This window comes from Ascaphus truei, chromosome 5 (genome assembly GCF_040206685.1).
Source record: "Ascaphus truei isolate aAscTru1 chromosome 5, aAscTru1.hap1, whole genome shotgun sequence".
NCBI classification, from domain to species: Eukaryota; Metazoa; Chordata; class Amphibia; order Anura; family Ascaphidae; genus Ascaphus; species Ascaphus truei.
Window position 1 is genome coordinate 292,118,739 of NC_134487.1, and position 18,105 is coordinate 292,136,843.

The 18,105-nt window shown below is 43.8% G+C and overlaps 1 protein-coding gene across 1 annotated transcript; it reads right to left on the reverse strand.

The window, feature by feature from the left end:
• Positions 1 to 6,398: 6,398 nt before the first annotated feature.
• Positions 6,399 to 16,204, reverse strand: RAB19 (RAB19, member RAS oncogene family). Its single transcript, XM_075602664.1, has 4 exons — positions 16,125 to 16,204; positions 13,003 to 13,290; positions 9,135 to 9,318; positions 6,399 to 7,259 (listed from the first exon to the last, which is right to left on the reverse strand). Exons 2-4 carry the CDS (start codon positions 13,204 to 13,206, stop codon positions 7,000 to 7,002), a joined length of 648 nt encoding a protein of 215 aa, XP_075458779.1. The 5' UTR covers positions 13,207 to 13,290; positions 16,125 to 16,204; the 3' UTR covers positions 6,399 to 6,999.
• Between the last annotated feature and the right edge of the window lie 1,901 nt (positions 16,205 to 18,105).

Sequence of the window (18,105 nt, forward strand, 5' to 3'; positions counted from 1 at the left end):
GGAAATACAAATCACAAAAATTGCCGGAACCTATGTATTACTGTACAATTAGTCAATGCATAGAATTTGCTATGCTTTTTTTGGTAGCCACCACCTTAATTCAATGAATTTCCCTAGTATAAAAGTGTGTACAGTAAATACCTTTTATTTATATTGTTTTTCTCTGTGCCCACTAGTGTAAAAGTAACAAATACTATAGTCTTAAAAGTGTCCACATAATAATGGTTTTAGACTCATCGATGACGTTTTGTGGCTGCCGATCTGATGTTTTTATTTCTGTAAAACAATTGTGAAATTTACTGTACAGTAACACAAGAAGGAACTGCTTAAAGTACAGTGCGCATATTTAACCTATGCACATGTGGGAATGTACACTAATGTGTGTGTCCTGGAACAGGGCTGTTTATTCTTCTGTTCCCCCTTTTGCAGCTCTCTGACTGCCAAATCACCTTCATTTTAGTTGCATGCTTTCCCTGCTCTGTAATTCCCAGTGCATGTGGAAACGGCTACATTAGTGACACATTCCCTTCTCCACACAGCCTGTAGCTGGTTGCCCTGGCAACCTCCCAATCCTCCTAGCCGAGGTTGGGTCAACAGTCCTCCCCTGTCTTTGCTCACAGTTAGTTTGGGCCGGAGACTGTTCCTGTCTCACAGAACACCACACTTCCTTTCTCCCTGAGTGAGTACACCTTTCTTCCCTCCACTCCCTTGCAAGGCAATTTTGACCGTTCCGTCCCATCCCCCCCATCCCCAATTCCAAAGCACCTTCACCTAGAGAAGCACTTTCTCACCACACAATACCATCTACAAGCACCTTTTATTTCTGTGACTTCCCCAATAAAGTTAAGAAAATATAAAAGGACTTGGTGTGCTTTCAAAAAGGGACGAGTTAAGCTATCTGGCTACATTCATATCCTACATGTGACCCTGTGGTTCCAGAATAGTGCGCATGCGTAAATGTATCTCTGGCATGCATATTGTATATGATTAATTGTGAATGACAGTTTAATTTACCCATGTTTATTTTATTATAACCCTTAAAAATTGGGTGACCGTGACCTACTATTGATTTCTGAGTGATGTGTGTAGATGCTCGAGTTGATCATGTAGTTGGCATGAAGGTTCATCTCGTTGGTGGAGTTGGTTGGTCCGTGCTGGTAATGATATTGGGACAAGTAGCCAGAGGGAGACAAAATCAGGTTGAGGCAAGTAGCTGGGATATATGGTCATCTGATTTTCAGTGTTGGTTGGACTATACTGGTAATGGTATTGAGGTAAGGACTCTGGTTGGAGCTGAAAACCATGTTGTGGCAGATTGGTGGGACAAGCTAGGGCAGGTCTATTAGGCAATGTCTTGGTCCCGATCAATAGCCTTGTCCATCAAAAGATCCCATTATCAAAGATACCACCCAAGATGAGATGCAGAGGTGTTTGTTTTATTCAATCATTCAACATTGAGTTGTCTTTATAGAATTCCTCCACCTTTCCTGGTCGGTGACTTTTTTGTAGTAGTAGTATTCGTACTTGTTGATGATATACTCATAGATCTTAGAGTTGCTTTCTTATCTGTCCCAACTTTAATTGTGGCATGTTATAATGCATAGCTCCAAGCTGGTCTTTGCTGAAAGGAGTTGCCATCATTGTCCCATGACACACAGAAATGAAGTTAATGTCAGGCAGATTCCATTAAATACATACAGGTTTTAAATGAAAAGTGAAACACCAACATTAGATACAGTATGAACAGTACAAAGTCATTAAAACATGTCAGTTTCATTGTTTATCTCTAAGGCACCTGCTTCAGACATTCCACTGCGGCATTCAGAGTCCCGTACTGTAGGCAAAGATATTCAGTGCGCCGGCCACTGGCTTCTCACTGAACGGCAACAACACAAATAATTCCATCTGACCACAAACAAAGTTCCAGCAGTTCAGTAGCAGCATGCTGCGGCACAGTGGTACTTATTAACCGAGTGACCGTGGCGTACATGCGGAGTCACTAGGGACACTTAGAGGTAAAGCTGGCTACATCTGTACCTACAGAGCTTTGGTGGTAGCATAGAACATACTAAAGTCATTTACCATGTGCAGAAAGAATTTGAATATTTTATTTAACTAGGAGCAATAAATATCACGATACAAGATAAATCTGAAGCTTTGAATTTGACAGTACCTTTGCATGAGATTAATCATTAGCAAGCAAATTATAGTGGTGTAAAAACCATCTTAAGTCCTTGGGTAATAACAATGCAAACAAATACAACTCTCTTTAAATGTAATTACCTACCCTTATTTGAATAAACCAAGAAAGAGCTGCAGAAGTAGGATAACTATCAGTAAAGATGAAAATCTTGCCCTGACTCCTGTACAATTTTCAGATTCTCCTGATATCCATACCCAGTAGGGACATAAATTGGAGAATCTTCTATTGTAATGCCTTTATCTGGCATGGGGGAAAAGCCAAGAGAATCCAGGTCGGTGATGTTAACACCCAAAGCAGGGGGTGGCTTAGCGGTCCCAGATATAAAACGATATTATCTGGTGGCTTATCTCTGCCAGCTCGTGATGTGGGAATACGGATCCGAGCTTCTACTGTTGGGTTGAAATTGAATCGCAATACTCAAAACTCTGGTCCCTACCGTCCTTACTCTGGACGAATATAGAAAGAAAACGTTCTAACCAGGCACATCTAGAATTAAGTGTAGTGAAGGACACAATAGAAATATGGAGCCAAACAAAAATAAAATGGGAATTAAGTGAATCACCCTCCCAACTTTTTCCAATTTTTGGTAACCCAAACTTCCCTCCGGGATTTGAAACAAAAACATTTGATATGTGGACAAATAAAAATATAGTAAACATAAGAGACTTAACACAGGGATGGACATTTTGTTATTTGGGGAAGTGTGTACCAGATCTGAGATTTGAAAATCTGAATAAAATATTTGCAGGTCAGACGTTGTGTACACAAATGTTCTGATTAACTAGAATTCCTGGAATTAACACATTTTTAAAGCATACGTAGATCCCAAAAGGGACTAAACAAGGGAGGAAGTGTCTGAATATGAATACATATGTATATATTGTGTGTGTGGCAGTGGAGAAATGAAATATGGAAATGACAAGAGGATTGGGACAATGCTTCAAAGGCATTAATCTGAACCATGACAAAAGAGAACATATATACAACATTTTATTGAGATGGTACTTAACTCCCCAAAGACAAACAAATCTTCCCTGAAACATCAGGCCTATGCTGGAGGAACTGTGGGCAAGTCGGGGACATGGTACTTGTGGTGGCTCAGCTCAATAATACAGAATAGTGGATAATGATCCGGAGAATCATAAAAGAAACTGGTAATAAAGGTATTATGCCCGGCTGGGTGACCCTGAGCCATATGGGGGAATTGTGATTGTCAGCTCTTCAACCCAATCATGGCATTTAACTGCATTTGTAATAAAGATGAAATGTGTATTTTTTACTGTTTCAGGAGTGCCAACCAGCAGAGATGTGCAGGGCGTGAGTATCGGTGGTGATTTTACGTTAAAATGTTGTCAGGGTGTGTTTGGGTAGAAGGGGGCCAGTGTTGCGGGTTACCCCGAAACATGTACTCAGGATACCCCCCCCAAGATTCCTGAGGACATAAGGAACACAGACCACCGGATAAAATCCTCCCTAGAAAGCAGTTTGCAGCTCACCACCAAATCTCCCTGATTCAGCACAGACCAGAATAGTAAGACCGGGCAGGGGAATTGAATTACATTCAAAGGTCCACGATATATGCCCAAAACCCAGTGTGGGGTTCAGTACATCTCTTTTTAATTTACAGTAATGTTCAGTAGGTAAAAGTCCATTTGCAGGGGAGACCGAGTGGCTACTCCGCCCTCTAAGCTTCAAAGGCAATCCAGGATATGGAAGTAGTAAACCATTTGTTAGCTTGCTTGGTAGAGGAAGAGAACTTCAATAAGCCATCCTGGCAAGATGTCACCCTGCCCAGACTGAGCGGCACCAGGTAAGAGGGGCAGGGTCTCATATGCTAAAGGGGCAAAGTTCACACGTGCCCAGAGCAGAATGAGAAGCCCCTCTGCCAGGTTTGCAAAGTATTGGCAACTCCGTGATAGTGGGACAGAAATATTCTCATGGAGAGATAGGCTGCACTAGTTATGTATAGGAATGTTAACCCTATAAGAACCCGTGCAGCCCATCAGGAAGAGAGTCATCATGCTGTAAGAGATTTGTAACATCGTAACAAAGATTCAGCTAAGCTTCAATAGTTCGTAAGAATTAAGGTTCCAAGATCCAGTACTACGGGAACAGAACGAAAGAAGCAGCTCTGGCGGAATAAACAGCAGTGGCAAGTTGCGCTGCTGACCGAGGACTGTTTCAGGCTCTTTTCGCGAGCAACTCCCGCTCCTGGAAAATTGCTCCTAGAGACTTTGTTTTGCAACATTTCATTTTGGAAACAAGATATTTCGTTTTACCCCTATTCCAGTAAGTGTATTTTCGTTGTAATTGTAAACTAAGCTGTGTGTGTTCATTCTGTTAATAAATCACAATTTATTTTATCTCTTGCTTTGCTCAATCAAAGGATCCGGGTATTTTTGGTGTTAAAAGTTTTGGTCTACCGTGACAACCCCTTCATATGCATTCTGGCTAAACCAATAGAAAACAAATATCATTACATATAAATATTCATTTCTCACATCCTAACAGCGGCACAATGTGCATTGGCAGCATGGAACAATCACCGGACCCCATCCATAAGACCAGCAGAGAATTAACAAAGTTATGCTCATGGAGGGAATAACATCTTTCCTGAGACATACTATCAAAAGATTTTATAGAACCTGGGAACCATGGATTAGGAGATAAGTCCCAAGGGTACAACCACTCTACTTTGTGTTATTTTTGGCCCTGTTTTCCAAAAGATAAAATAAATTATTTGATGGATGGAGAGGAATGAAAAGTACATGATAGGTGTTATTCAGTTATGTATGCCTACGTTGAACTGATGACTTCTGTACCTGGCTGATTGTAAAAACACATGGCTAATATCAGTAGAGACATATTCAAGGAAAAGAGTGTGCGTCTCTTAGGTATGTTTCCATACAAAGGTACAGCTGTTACAGGGTTGCTAAACAACAATAACAACGTGTAACATTAAACACACATGTAACCTTTTATGAACAATGCGTAAAAGTGTTAAACTAATTGAAGTGTTTTTGAACTTCATACAGTGTGTAAAAAAAATTTAAGTGGAAAAATGGCTGAACCGTGTGAAAGAACTCTGAGAAACTATAGAAGAAATGCTAATGAAACAGAAGAGAGATCAAAGAGACCCAAATGAAACTCTATGACGACGAACATGGAACGAGAACATTGAAGGAAGAGAAAAGCGAGACGCTGTAGGACTAATCAAATGGAAGTACGGGATGTGAATAATCACCAAGCTGTAATCAAAGGAGAGCATGACATAGGAAGTATGTATAACACCTGAGAGTCCTGCAATGCAAGATATTGGGGACATGGAGTTAAACACATCGAATCGATACACTAAATGGTCTATATTATTTTAGAATAAATGGCCAGATTTAGCTTTTGATCTAACCACTATATCCAAATAAGACAAATAATGGCCAACTTTATATTTTCGATTCTGCTGAAGCAACAACAAAACGGCTTGAAAAACAATCAAACCAGGGGTGTATGGCCAAATTAATGCAACAATTGGGCGAGATGCTGTGAGAAGTTAACTCATTTGCTGAGTCATATAAACAAATACATCAAATAACCAAGGATAATCCAAAAATGAATTTGCACATGGTATTTTTTGGAAGACCCAGACTTTGACAAGCAGTAAGGCAGGGAGTGCAAAGAGAGGGGAGGAGAGAGTGCAAAGACGAGCATGGCATGATTAGGGGAGGATTCAGAGAGACAGCAAGGAGGGGAGCAGAGTGCAAAGAGGAGCAGGGCATGATAGAGGAGAGTGTAAGGTGGGGAAGAGGTGACAAGAGACGGCAAGGCATTACAGGGAGGGGTGAAAACAAAGAGTAATGTTTCATTAATAGGTTACGCTGCGTACAGCTAGTTATTTTTTTATTGCACAACTGTATTGTAGTTAACATGTAAATCTTCAATAAAATACAAGTTCTATATAAAAAAATAAAATAGACAATGGGGCGCAAAAGTAGATTTGTTAGAAAATTAAAACTGACTTTTATTCCAAGCTTGCTCATTGGGTTTGAGGATGGAACCCAGTTCTCTTTTTTTGTTTTTTGTTTTTACACAAAGGTTTTGGGGCATTCTGGTGTGCCAACCCCCTTGGAGTGTAGCAACTTTAAAGAAATACAGGAATCACTACCTTGTACATGAAAGGAGTGGGGATTGCTCTTGGTAAAAAAAAAAAAAAAAAAAAAAAAAGAACCACATTTAAAGAAGAGTACAGTCGGAAAAGAAATTGGTTGGCAATTGTTCTGAAAATCCAGCTAGTAGCATCAGCACACACAAACGGATGAGGACCTGTTCCCCACGGCTTTTCTCCAACGCTGTACAATCTCCTATTTGTTTTCAAGGCTTGTGTCCAGTGGCATTGTACCTTTCCCTTTGGGTTGACGTTTTGCAAATTGGAAACTGGCTGATTTGCCCATCTAGTCCATGCATTTTGCCTGCTTAAAATTGAAAAACATTGACCACAGTTTGTCTTCTAAACCAGAAGAGGTTCCACGGAAGGCAAAGTCCAAGGACAACGGAATTGTGGTTTCTGTGGGGGGGAAAAAACTAAAAAAATTGTACTGCAATGAAAAAGTTGTACTCGAGACTCTATGGAAAGCCTAGAGGTGAATATTGCTCATCATGAAGAAACACCTGATCCAAGCGAATAAGACAGGACAAGCCTGGACTCCCTTTAAGATAAATGGTTGGTAAACACAGTGGACACAAACAGCTGGCACTGTAAAACTGGTCACCACATCATATTACCGTGTGACTTTTTTGATAACTCAACACGGACAGTTCTTTGTCTCCTGAGCTGCAACAATGGGTCGGGATTCCAGCATGAAGCTGTTCCGAGGACTCTCCTGGTGAAAGTGGAGGGTGTTGCGTGCTATGAGCTCCTTTGCCATCAGAAGGAAGACCTCGTTGACGTTACGGGACTCTTTAGCCGAGGTCTCCAGGACTGCCAGTAGCCCGTGATTTTCTGCCAGCGTACAGGCTTCTTCAAACAAGATCTGGCGCTTCTCGAGCAGGTCTGACTTATTCCCTTCAAACAGAGAAAGAGAGGGCGGGTTAGCCTGTTCCTTCCAAAGGGAATGTTTCTAAATAACATGGCGAGACCGCAGCTTTCATGAACATGTAGTTATCTTGTATAACTTAATGGTGCATTCCTCCATTGGTAAAAGTAGTTGGTGGTGCACTCAAAAAGGTATATCTATAATTAAAATACTTGCCATCATTTGCAAAATTCCTCCCCATAAAACCACAAGAACAAAGTACAAAAAGAACGAGATTGGGGGAAATAACTCCTAAAGAAATATAGGATATCCGGAAGAGGCTAGCCCCAAATCAGAGAGGTCCACGTGAAAGCACACCTGGCTAGGATAGCGGGTGACCTTTATTGGTCTAAATATTCAGCTACAGTTGGTCCTCGCTTATCCGCTGGAATACATCCCAAAAACCACCAGAAACACGGACCGTCGGATTGCGCGTCTATGTTAATCGGTGAGTAGCGGATAAACGGTTCAGACGATGGATAATGCGTCCAGCGGATGGCATTATGCGGCGTCGCATAAGTCGTTCCACGGAAAGCGGGCCGTCGGATACCGAGGACCACCTGTATTCTAGCCCGGTGTGCTCCCGAGCGGACCTCTCTGGTATGGAGCTAGTCTCTTCACAAGCTTACAAACATATTCTAATAGGTCCTCCTAGACGTACCCTGCTTCCATCTCTTTACACTATTCTATATTCAGAGGCAACAGTGGGGAAAGTTTCTCTGTTTTCTTGTTATATTAAAGAATAAAGAACCTGCACACTGATATATACATTTATTTTTTTGCCTACATGTATTTAGAAAAAGTAAATATACAAAAAAATACACAAAGCAACACAATTTTTACATGCTAAAATAAGCAAAAAAAAGGTATAAAAGGGCCAGCAGGTCTGACAATTCCTTATGAAATTGGGTATTCGCCAATGGGTTTATCCTCTTTTACTTTTGTTTCTTATTTTGGCATGTATTTTTTTATCATATATATATATATATATATATATATATATATATATATATTTTACACACACTGGTTTCCAGGCTGTTTTATTCTTTTAGAGTTTCTTCCACCTTCCCTTTCTTTTTGAATGCTCTCCATCATTGGACCAAACTGAACCAAGAAATCGTGTTAAATAGGTGATTGAGGTTTTTTTTAGGGATATAGATATAGATAGATTAGATATAGATAGATAGAGATATAGTTATAGAGATAGAGATAAATAGTTTTTTACTCCTTAATTGTGAAATTGTAGGGTGTGGGGGCATAAATACAGATATGCAAAACGTTTGCATTAGTTCACAAAATATACCATTTTCATGAGCAGCTCAAGTCCAAAACTTGCTAAATAGTCAATATTCTCAAATATTTGTCCAGGCGTGAACTTATTATGCATTACAAATTCATGGGGAAAATTGCTGTCCTCTTTAAATTCATTAGAATTTGGCATAGTGCAACATTCTCTACACAGCATTTTTACAGAATTTTGGCTAGAGTTGCAGAAATAGGAGAAAATGTTATGCCTATGGAGGAGTTTCTGCAAATGTGTAAGCAAAACAATCAATCCGGTGAGGGTGGTTAAAAGGTTTGCGAACGGGACTGTGATATTCACACTTCTGTAATCATAAGCACTTTAATTACCACCCAGTAGCATCACCAGTATTAACATTCAAACTGCACGTCATCTAGACCAGTCCTAATTTTCCCATCTTCATTCTCTACAGCAACAGGACTTGGGCCAAGCAGAATCTACTGATATTCGGGTCAGAAAACCAACAAATGGATCAAAATCTCACGGTGACATGGACTCAAGCTATCAATAGCGCGTCAGACTTGGATGACTGAGCCAATGGGGGAAATGAAGCAGACATTACCGATCAACATTAGCATCAAGTTGGCTGCTCCATATTTCTCTGCTTCGTGGATCCAGTGAGTAACGGAGTCAAAAGTCTGCCGCCGGGTGATGTCGTACGCGATGATGGCCCCATGGGCGCTGCGGTAGTAGCTCTGAGTAATTGTACGGAACCGCTCCTGGCCGGCTGTGTCCCACACCTGCACCTGTATGAACCAAGCAGAACACTCATCGTCTTGTAGGTAAAGAGACCTGTGCTCTTGGAGACGAGGGACGGATCAGACTGGCCGAAGTGGGAAGCCTCAGTGAATGGCAGGAGTATGCGGGAGATCTCCTAATACTTCCATTCATTTGTGCTGGGCTGAGGAAGCTTTTTGCCTCTCCCCCGGGGGGTTGGTGGGGGGGGAGAGTAGAAAAACTACATTTATCAGAAAATTGTGAAATCTCCCTCTTAATCTGGGAGATTTGCCCTGTATGAGGTGAATAGGACATGTATTTTTATAGCCAGAGCAGGACTTTATTGTATTTTGTTAATAAAAATGACAATACAGAAAATGTTAATAATATAGATGGGATAAGTACATTGACAAATATAACATTGGGAGAAAGGAGTGCCTGTCCCGAAGAGCTTGCAATCTAACCGGCATGTGAAGACTAAAACAGGAGTAGATGGGAGTGTATTGGTTAGAATGTGTGTAAGAACATACTTTTTTTGTTTAGTGAGCAGTGCGCATCCAGGACGATTTAAATACTTTGTTATAAAGGTGCGTTTTAAGGTGGGTTTTGATGTTACAGCGCGAGACATCAGAGCTGATTTTCCGTCATTATGTTCAAACACATTTACTCTTAAGCGGGGGTCGGCTAAGAGACTGATTGAGCCACCTGTGCTGAAGTAGGGATATCCCTAATACCTGGCCTGTGGGTGGCCCTTGAGGATTGGAGTTTGCCCACCCCCCCCCTGACCCAGCTGTTAGGTCATGAGACCCTTGGAGTACCTGACCCCATGACATAGTGACTACCTCCTGGGGTACCCAAAGGGTTACACCTGCAATAAAAGCTATTTAAAAGCATGTAGACTATCGGATTCGATTCCACATTGTGCCAATCAACATCACTTAACCTGGTACTAAAACATGCCACTGCTCTGAGCTTACTTTGAGGAAAGGGAAGAGACGGCACTCCAGGAGACAATCGGTGTAAAGGTTTATTGAGACATCAACATTCCGGTTCCCATTTGGACCTTGGTCAAAATACAAAAGGTCCAAATAGGAACTGAAACATTGATCTCTCAATAAACCTTTACACCAAAGGTCCCCTGGGGTGCTCAAACTGGGGGGGGGGGGGCACAGCAGTTGTAGAGGCCCCGCGCTCTTCCCCAAGGCAGTTAAATTAAATGCCGGGGGGATCGCGTGAGGCCTCTGCAACTGAACTTACAGAGGTTCTGCCGGCTTCAGATGACGTGTTGACATGGCAACGCGGCGTCAAATGACGTCCCAGGGTCACGTGACATGACCCCACGGCATCCTTTGCCGCAGACAGGAAGGTAAGGGGGGGGCGGGGCGCGAGCTCGGGGGGAGTGGAGGCAGAGGTGTGCAGCAACAGAAGTTTGCGCACCCCTGCCCTGGAGTGCCGGCTCTTTAACTTCCTCGTCGGATCCTTGTGGAAGTCGGAGCACCCGTGGCAGTTACTACCGGGTGACTGCGAGTGTTGCTGCTGTAGTCATCTTTGTTCCCTTTGGTCATCTCTTTCTTTTCTCAGGTATGCACAGGGTTAACGCTCCCGTCTCCTTCCTGCCTTTGCAATGAACATCTGCTGTGCTGCAAATAGGAGTAAACTGAACAGCTAACACAGATATGAGAACGCCCGATTACAATCAACATCGCTCTTCTGTGCCTCTCGTGTTAACCAACAAAACTTGTGATCAGTTGACTCATTAAGCCTATATATTTAGAGAAGGGGGGGGGGAAAGAGTATCTGTAGGGGTTGGGAGTTTAACAGAATTGGATGACTGCGCGCCTACAGGCCCTGGGATTCTGGGGTTCTGGGGTTGAACTGGAAAGGAGAACATTTTCTATCAAAGACGCAAGAAAACAGCACCCTTCACTAGAGCAGGGGTGCGAAATCTTTTCTCGCTGCGCCCCCTTGCCTGCTTCCCTCCCTGCTCGTGCCCCCCCTCCCCACCCTTACTTTGTCTCCGGGGTAAAATTACGTCACTGGGTCACGTGACGTCACATTGCCATGGCAACGTGACCCTGTGACGCCGCGTTACCGAAGACAAGGTACGGATAGTTACAGAGGCTTCGCGATCCCCCGACATTTAATTTAAACACATCCCTTTAACGAAGCATATGGATAGCTCAGTTGGATGAAACGTTAAATATCACATGCATTGACTTTAGCGTCTTGCAGACACACTTTCCATAACACCTTCCTACTGTCTCCAAGTTCTCTCTACTTACCACTTAGATTGTAAGCTCTTCGGGGCAGTATTGTTACTTGTACATCCCATTATGTGTTATATTATTATGTCACGTGTATTAATGCTGCGCAGCACTATGTCCGGATTCTGCAACCGTTCAAGGAAGAAGAGGCATTTTATAAAAAAATGTATTTGCCCAAAATATTCCAAGAGCCGCGACACTGTCCCGTGCCGGGCTGCTCTGTGACATCAGCGCGCCGGATGTTGCGGCGCCCACTTCCGGCGCACGCCAGCATCAGAGAGGCCTGGCGTGGGACAGTGTAGGAGGCAGACCAGCAGCTGGGGAGATGCCCGGCGGCAACAAGAGTCCCGACCAGCTCCGGCCAGGCAGTACAAGTCAACAGGTCACGGGCGAGGAGTAGTGTCTTTAACTTCAATCAGGCGGACATACTGGATCCCTGAATCCCACGCGGTCTCCCAATCAGAAAGTACCCAGGAAATGAATAAATATGCATGCCGTCACCGCTACCGCACTGGTAGTGAACTTAAAGACACTACTCGTTGCCGGTGACCTACTGACGTGTTGTAAGTAGGCATTTGGAGGAGAGCAGTGACCCCTGTTATAGACGTTACTGCGCAATCGTTTGTTTTTTCTCTTTTTTGTCTACAGAATTACGTTTTTTTTGAAGAAATCAAGTGAGATCAACAAGCGTATATATTGGGACTGATTACCAACTTCCAGTCCTTAAGGAGAACTTTTCTGAGATCAACGTTAACCTTATTTATTTATAAAATGTTTTACCAGGAAGTAATACATTGAGAGTTACCTCTCGTTTTCGAGTATGTCCTGGGCACAGAGTTATGATGACAAAGAATACATGGTTACAAATACAGTTACACAAGTGAACAGAGTCCCTGCTGGGACTGATCTAAGGCTGCGCTTATAGTGGCGGTGACGCGACGTCGCAGCAAAACAAATGCATTGCCGCCGTCACGTGCGCCTATAGTAGAAGCGACAGCACAACGGCTTGGTCGCGATCGCTGGAAGTCAAGTCAATTTGGATTTTCCAGCAGCCGCAGCGTGACGTCGCTGCCGCGTCGCTGTCACTATAACCAAAGCCCAAGTATCACAAACCAGGATTGGTATTATTTGACTTTCTTGAGCCGAGGACGTTTGTCCTCTTGTATTATTGCACTGTTGTACAAATCATATGGATTGATTTGCTGTATGTCCTGTTGGCTGCCATTCTAATAGCAGACTCACTAGTCACTTTAGGATTCACTAATTGTTTTGAGTCATCACCCAATTTAATTGTGTTTATTATACACTTGGTATATGTATAATCGTGCACTTTTAACACATTAGGTACCAACACCTTCTTGGTTTTTGTAGAAATAGGTAGAGCGCTTGGGTATATTTTTTAGTATTAGTGTGATTTAATAGGGGTAGCCAGTGTGACCAACACTTTACCTTGACCTTCTTGCCTTCAATGTTAAGGGACCTCACAGTGAAATCCACCCCGATGGTGTTCTGCTGCTTGCCACTGAAGAGCCCGGACTGGAATCGATGGACCACGCACGTTTTGCCCACGTTGGAGTCCCCGATCAGAATGATCTTAAACAGGAAATCAAATGGGTCGTCATCGGCAGCGCTGAATTCCGGCAGAGTCTCCATCCTCCGGGGGGTAGTACAGACAACTGTAGGGGTTTAGAGACCTTTGCCGCTCAGGAAGCGCATAACTTGCTCAGGAACTGGGATCTGGCAGGGAGATTTTGAGGCAAGTAAAACATAGATCAGAAAATTAGTCTGTGAAATTCAATCTGTTGCCTATTCTCATAAATACTTCATAGTCCGACGGTGAGGTTGTCTCTGTATATTTGTGTAGCACCCTGCTAGGATTTTCCCTTTACCCTGCATGTCAGTCCTGGTAGCTGCAGGCAGTGTAGAGGTTAAGTCCTCACCAGGCCCTGACATGTAAGTTAGTCACAGTATAGTTATTATATGTTGCCTTTTTAGAAGGCCAGTGTTAGTCACCTGTTGTTTTAGAAGTTGCTACATGGTCACATGCATGTGGTGTGACCAGTTTGTAACGTATTCTGCCCAGATGCTGGGGCAGATTCTTGTCCACGCCACTAAGTATATAAATTGGGTTCCTGCAGTTTGGAGGCAGGCCCCATTTAACATGAGGAAGCTCCTGTAAGATCTAGGAGGACTCCAGGGAAGTCTCCAGGCTCTCCTAGCCTGTATAGCAGCCAACCACTTTGATTGATTTCAGCATAGGACAGTATCCCCGTGTTAGGAGCTCCCTAGAAGAGGTGCTGAGAAGTCACTGCACGGCTGGAGGGAGTAGTTCCATCTGCAGGGCTGCGGCCCCAGTCAGTGCGTGTGCACGCACACAGAGCGCTTGGCGTTAAAAGTTCCTGGTGCCCTGTCCTATTATTATACTGCTCAGCAAGAGCCAAGGTGGATCCAACTGCCCTGAAATGCACCTGAAGACCTGTCCTGTTTATGCAATTGGGTAAACCGCTGAGCATTTACACTCTTTGAGCAGGTCCCAAACCTGTCTAAAGAGACAGAGACAGTATAATATCTCCTTTTTTACTGTACACCCTGGCCCTCATCCTGGGGGGGGAGGGGGGGAGGGGTGTTACATTTGAATTTACAGATATATATGCTTTGTCACACAGACTTAAGTCACTAGTATATTTTAGACCAATTGATAAGAGCGCAGGATCTGTTGTATGTATGTATGCGTGTGTGTATGTATGTATGTATGTATGCATGTGTGTATGTATGCATGTGTGTATGTATGTATGCATGTGTGTATGTATGTATGCATGTGTGTATGCATGCGTGTGTGTATGTATGTATGCGTGTGTGTATGTATGCATGTGTGTATGTATGTATATATGTGTGTATGCATGCGTGTGTATGAATGCATGTGTGTATGTATGTAATGAAGAAGTCACGTTTTTGTGACTTAACACATTGGGTTACACACAGGGACATTATCCCATTATTGGCAGAGCGTGAGTGCATATCGGAGAGTCAGGCTGCTGTCTAAACACTGTGAATGCTGAATGCGTCTCTTCTGGGGATTCCTGGAATTCAAACAGCTTTTCTTAAAATCCTGGGATATTTCATCCCGGGTTCGGCTATTGCAGTTACCCCATTAGTGCGGCGTCCCGTGTTCTCGAGTTGTACTCTCTAATGCGCTCTTTGCATGTCTCCTTGTGAGTGTATATCGAAGAGATGTTATCTTTTTATTAAAACTATTTGTATACAGCAGGGGCGGCCAACTCCAGTCCTCAAGGGAAAGCAACAGGTCTGGTTTTCAGGATATCCCAGCTTCCGCACAGGTGGCTCAATCACCTGTGCGGAAGCAGAGATATCTGAAAACCTGACCTGTTGGTGGCCCATGACTGTAGTTTGCCCCTCCCTGGATTACACTAACACGGTATGGAGTATGCGCATGTGTATATATATATATATATATATATATATATATACATATATATACATATATATACATATATATATACACACACATGTAGAGGTATCAACCGTGTTAGCCGAGCTTCAATAATCAAAAAATAAATAGATGATACCGTTCTGTGGCTAACGAAATGCTTTTATTTGTGCGAGCTTTCGAGATACACTGATCTCTTCTTCCGGCGATGTTACAATGAATGAAGCAAGGATTACTTATACACACACACACACACACACACACACACACACACACACACACACACACACACACACACACACACACACACACACACACACACACACACAGAAATCAGACACTCTCAGGACCTATTGATATAGAAAAAGGTTTTAAGCAGATTGACATACGATTATCTTGAGAAAGGTCCTTGAGAGGATCGAAACGTCGATCCTGTTTAAATAAAACCTTATTTCTATATCCATTGTTCCTGAGAGTGACACACACACACACACACACAATCGAACGTCGATCCTGTTTAAATAAAACCTTATTTCTATATCTATTGGTCCTGAGAGTGACACACACACACAATCGAACGTCGATCCTGTTTAAATAAAACCTTATTTCTATATCCATTGGTCCTGAGAGTGACACACACACACACACAATCGAACGTCAATCCTGTTTAAATAAAACCTTATTTCTATATCCATTGGTCCTGAGAGTGACACACACACACACACACAATCGAACGTCGATCCTGTTTAAATAAAACCTTATTTCTATATCTATTGGTCCTGAGAGTGCCTGATGTCTAAAAATTTTATTATTATTTACTTTCAGTGCACCTGGGCAGGTTTGCCCACTGAGTATGTGAGTGCCGCTTTTCTATATGATATATACAGTATAGAGTGTGCATATTCACTACGTATATATGTATTAGCTAGCCTGGTCTCTTCTCCTGATTTGCTATGCCCACACCTGCCGTCTTCCTGTCTTCTTCTGTCGATTACCTTGTTACTCCTAGGACCTGGATTCCCTACCCCCACACTAGGTGCAGATTCGCTCCATTTCTGCCTCTGAGACCAGCTTCAGCCCCGTTCAGATTTCTACACGCTGCCCATTATTCTATTTCTCTTACCTGATAGTATCCGTTCACCTGCCGCACACCTTCTTGTGTCTGCCTCTCACCTGCCTGGACAGGTGAGGCAGCCTCTGTCACCCCTAGCTGAGCATGCTGGGAGTTGTAGTCCGGTAACAAAATTGTGCAATAAGGAAATCCCTGCACCTGCCTTAAAAGACAAAATGAACAACCTCAACTCGTCCTTGAGTTCGCTACCCAATTCTCTTCCAGGCCAACTACAAGCGGGGGTTAAAGAGTGACCGCCTCGTTCTGTAAACGCAGACACATTTTATTCAGGGCTTTTATCTTGAGACTATGAAGCGATCCTGTCCCCTGGTAATAATAGGAACAGTCCTGAGAGACCCAGGTATAATCCCCTCCTATGTTGCAGTGCAGAGATTCAGTGTGGATGGACGCCTCTGGGTTTTGTGTCACTGCTTAGCACAGACAGTGACACAAAGCGCTTTCTTAGCACAAAGGGGCTCTTGTTGTCACTATAGAGGTACACTGTGACTGTGGATTGTGGCATATACACTCTGTGTGGATAAGTGTCAGTTGTGTGGAAGGCAGTGACACGCTTCAGTTTCGTTTAAATCAATCATGCCACGGGTCATTAACTTAAATCACTAATTGGCGCTGCTCTGCCCTCGAAAGTGGTGCAATATAAAATCAACGCTGCGTATCACTGCAAACTCCCAACCATCTAATCCAGGGATGGGCAACTCCAGTCCTCAAGGGCCACCAACAGGTCAGGTTTTCAGGATATCCCTGCTTCAGCACAGGTAGTGCCGTCTTAAACTGAGCCACTGATTGTGCCACCTGTGCTGAAGCAGGGATATCCTGAAAACCTGACCTGTTGTTGGCCCTTGAAGTCTGGAGTTGCCCACCCTGGATCTAACCTTTCATCTGTGTACACATGAGAAACCCCCTTGGGTAACTCCTTTCATGGGCTTGTTACACCTTTTCTACAAGTACAATTAATTTCTTTCTTAAAAAGCTCCTCACAGCCCAATTAGTGGTACACAGGCTCAGGAACACAGAGACCTACCTAATAGACATATGTGACATACGGTCCCAAATGGCAACTGTCCCCCCCCCCCCCCCCCAATTCTATTCCGTGCTATTCAGACAGCGGGGGAGACAACGCCCCCCCCCCCCCAGTAGTCTCAGCTTTGAGCGATTCTAGAGCACAGTAAGCAAAATTGCGCCGCACATTGACCTAACGTTTGGTGAATTGCTCGCCATCTCGGACCCAGCCGCGGCTTTTTTTTCTTCGTGATTTCATGCAAAAGTTTCGCTCATTTCTGCTGCCTAATGTGACTGGCAGCGGCTTGCGAGTCGGCACATCCTACTTCAAAGTTCAGTGTGTTCATCACTAGGCCGAGGGGTTAGGTGCAGCAGGGGTGGGCACCTTACTAAATGGCAAAGGCCTATGTTAAGTTAAGGCTTGTTAACCACTTCACTGCCATGCATTGCAGACCACTCTAGCGCCATAGAAGTCACGTTTCAGCATTAAATCTAGGCAAGGCCGGCGCAAGGGTTTCATGCGCCCTAGGTGCACCCTAAAAGTTGCCCCCCCCCCCCTCCCCTCCCCCCTCTCACTTACCAGGCTTGGCGGCGGTGCAGGAGTCAGGGAGCGGCAGTAGAGACGATGTCAGCGGAGGGAAGACGTTGGCTTGGCTCTGGCAGGAGCACAGGAGACGGCGAGGGAGGTAGGTGCTCTAACACCGGAAGTTGACCGGCGTCCCCCTGCTTCCCGAGATACTTATGTCCGTAGTAGTTTCCGGTAGCCGCCCCCCGGCTCGAATAGCAGGGATCATGTAATGGCCGCATTTCAAAAGCTCCAGCGCCCTGCGAGCCAATAGGAAGTTGTGACGTCATCGGGTGTGGCTTCCTATTGGCCTATGTGACTGGGGGGCTTTAAACTTTGCCAAGATACCGGCAACCCCTCCGGAGGTCTGTATCACGGGAAGCAGGGGGTCCCTGGAGCTGAAACGAA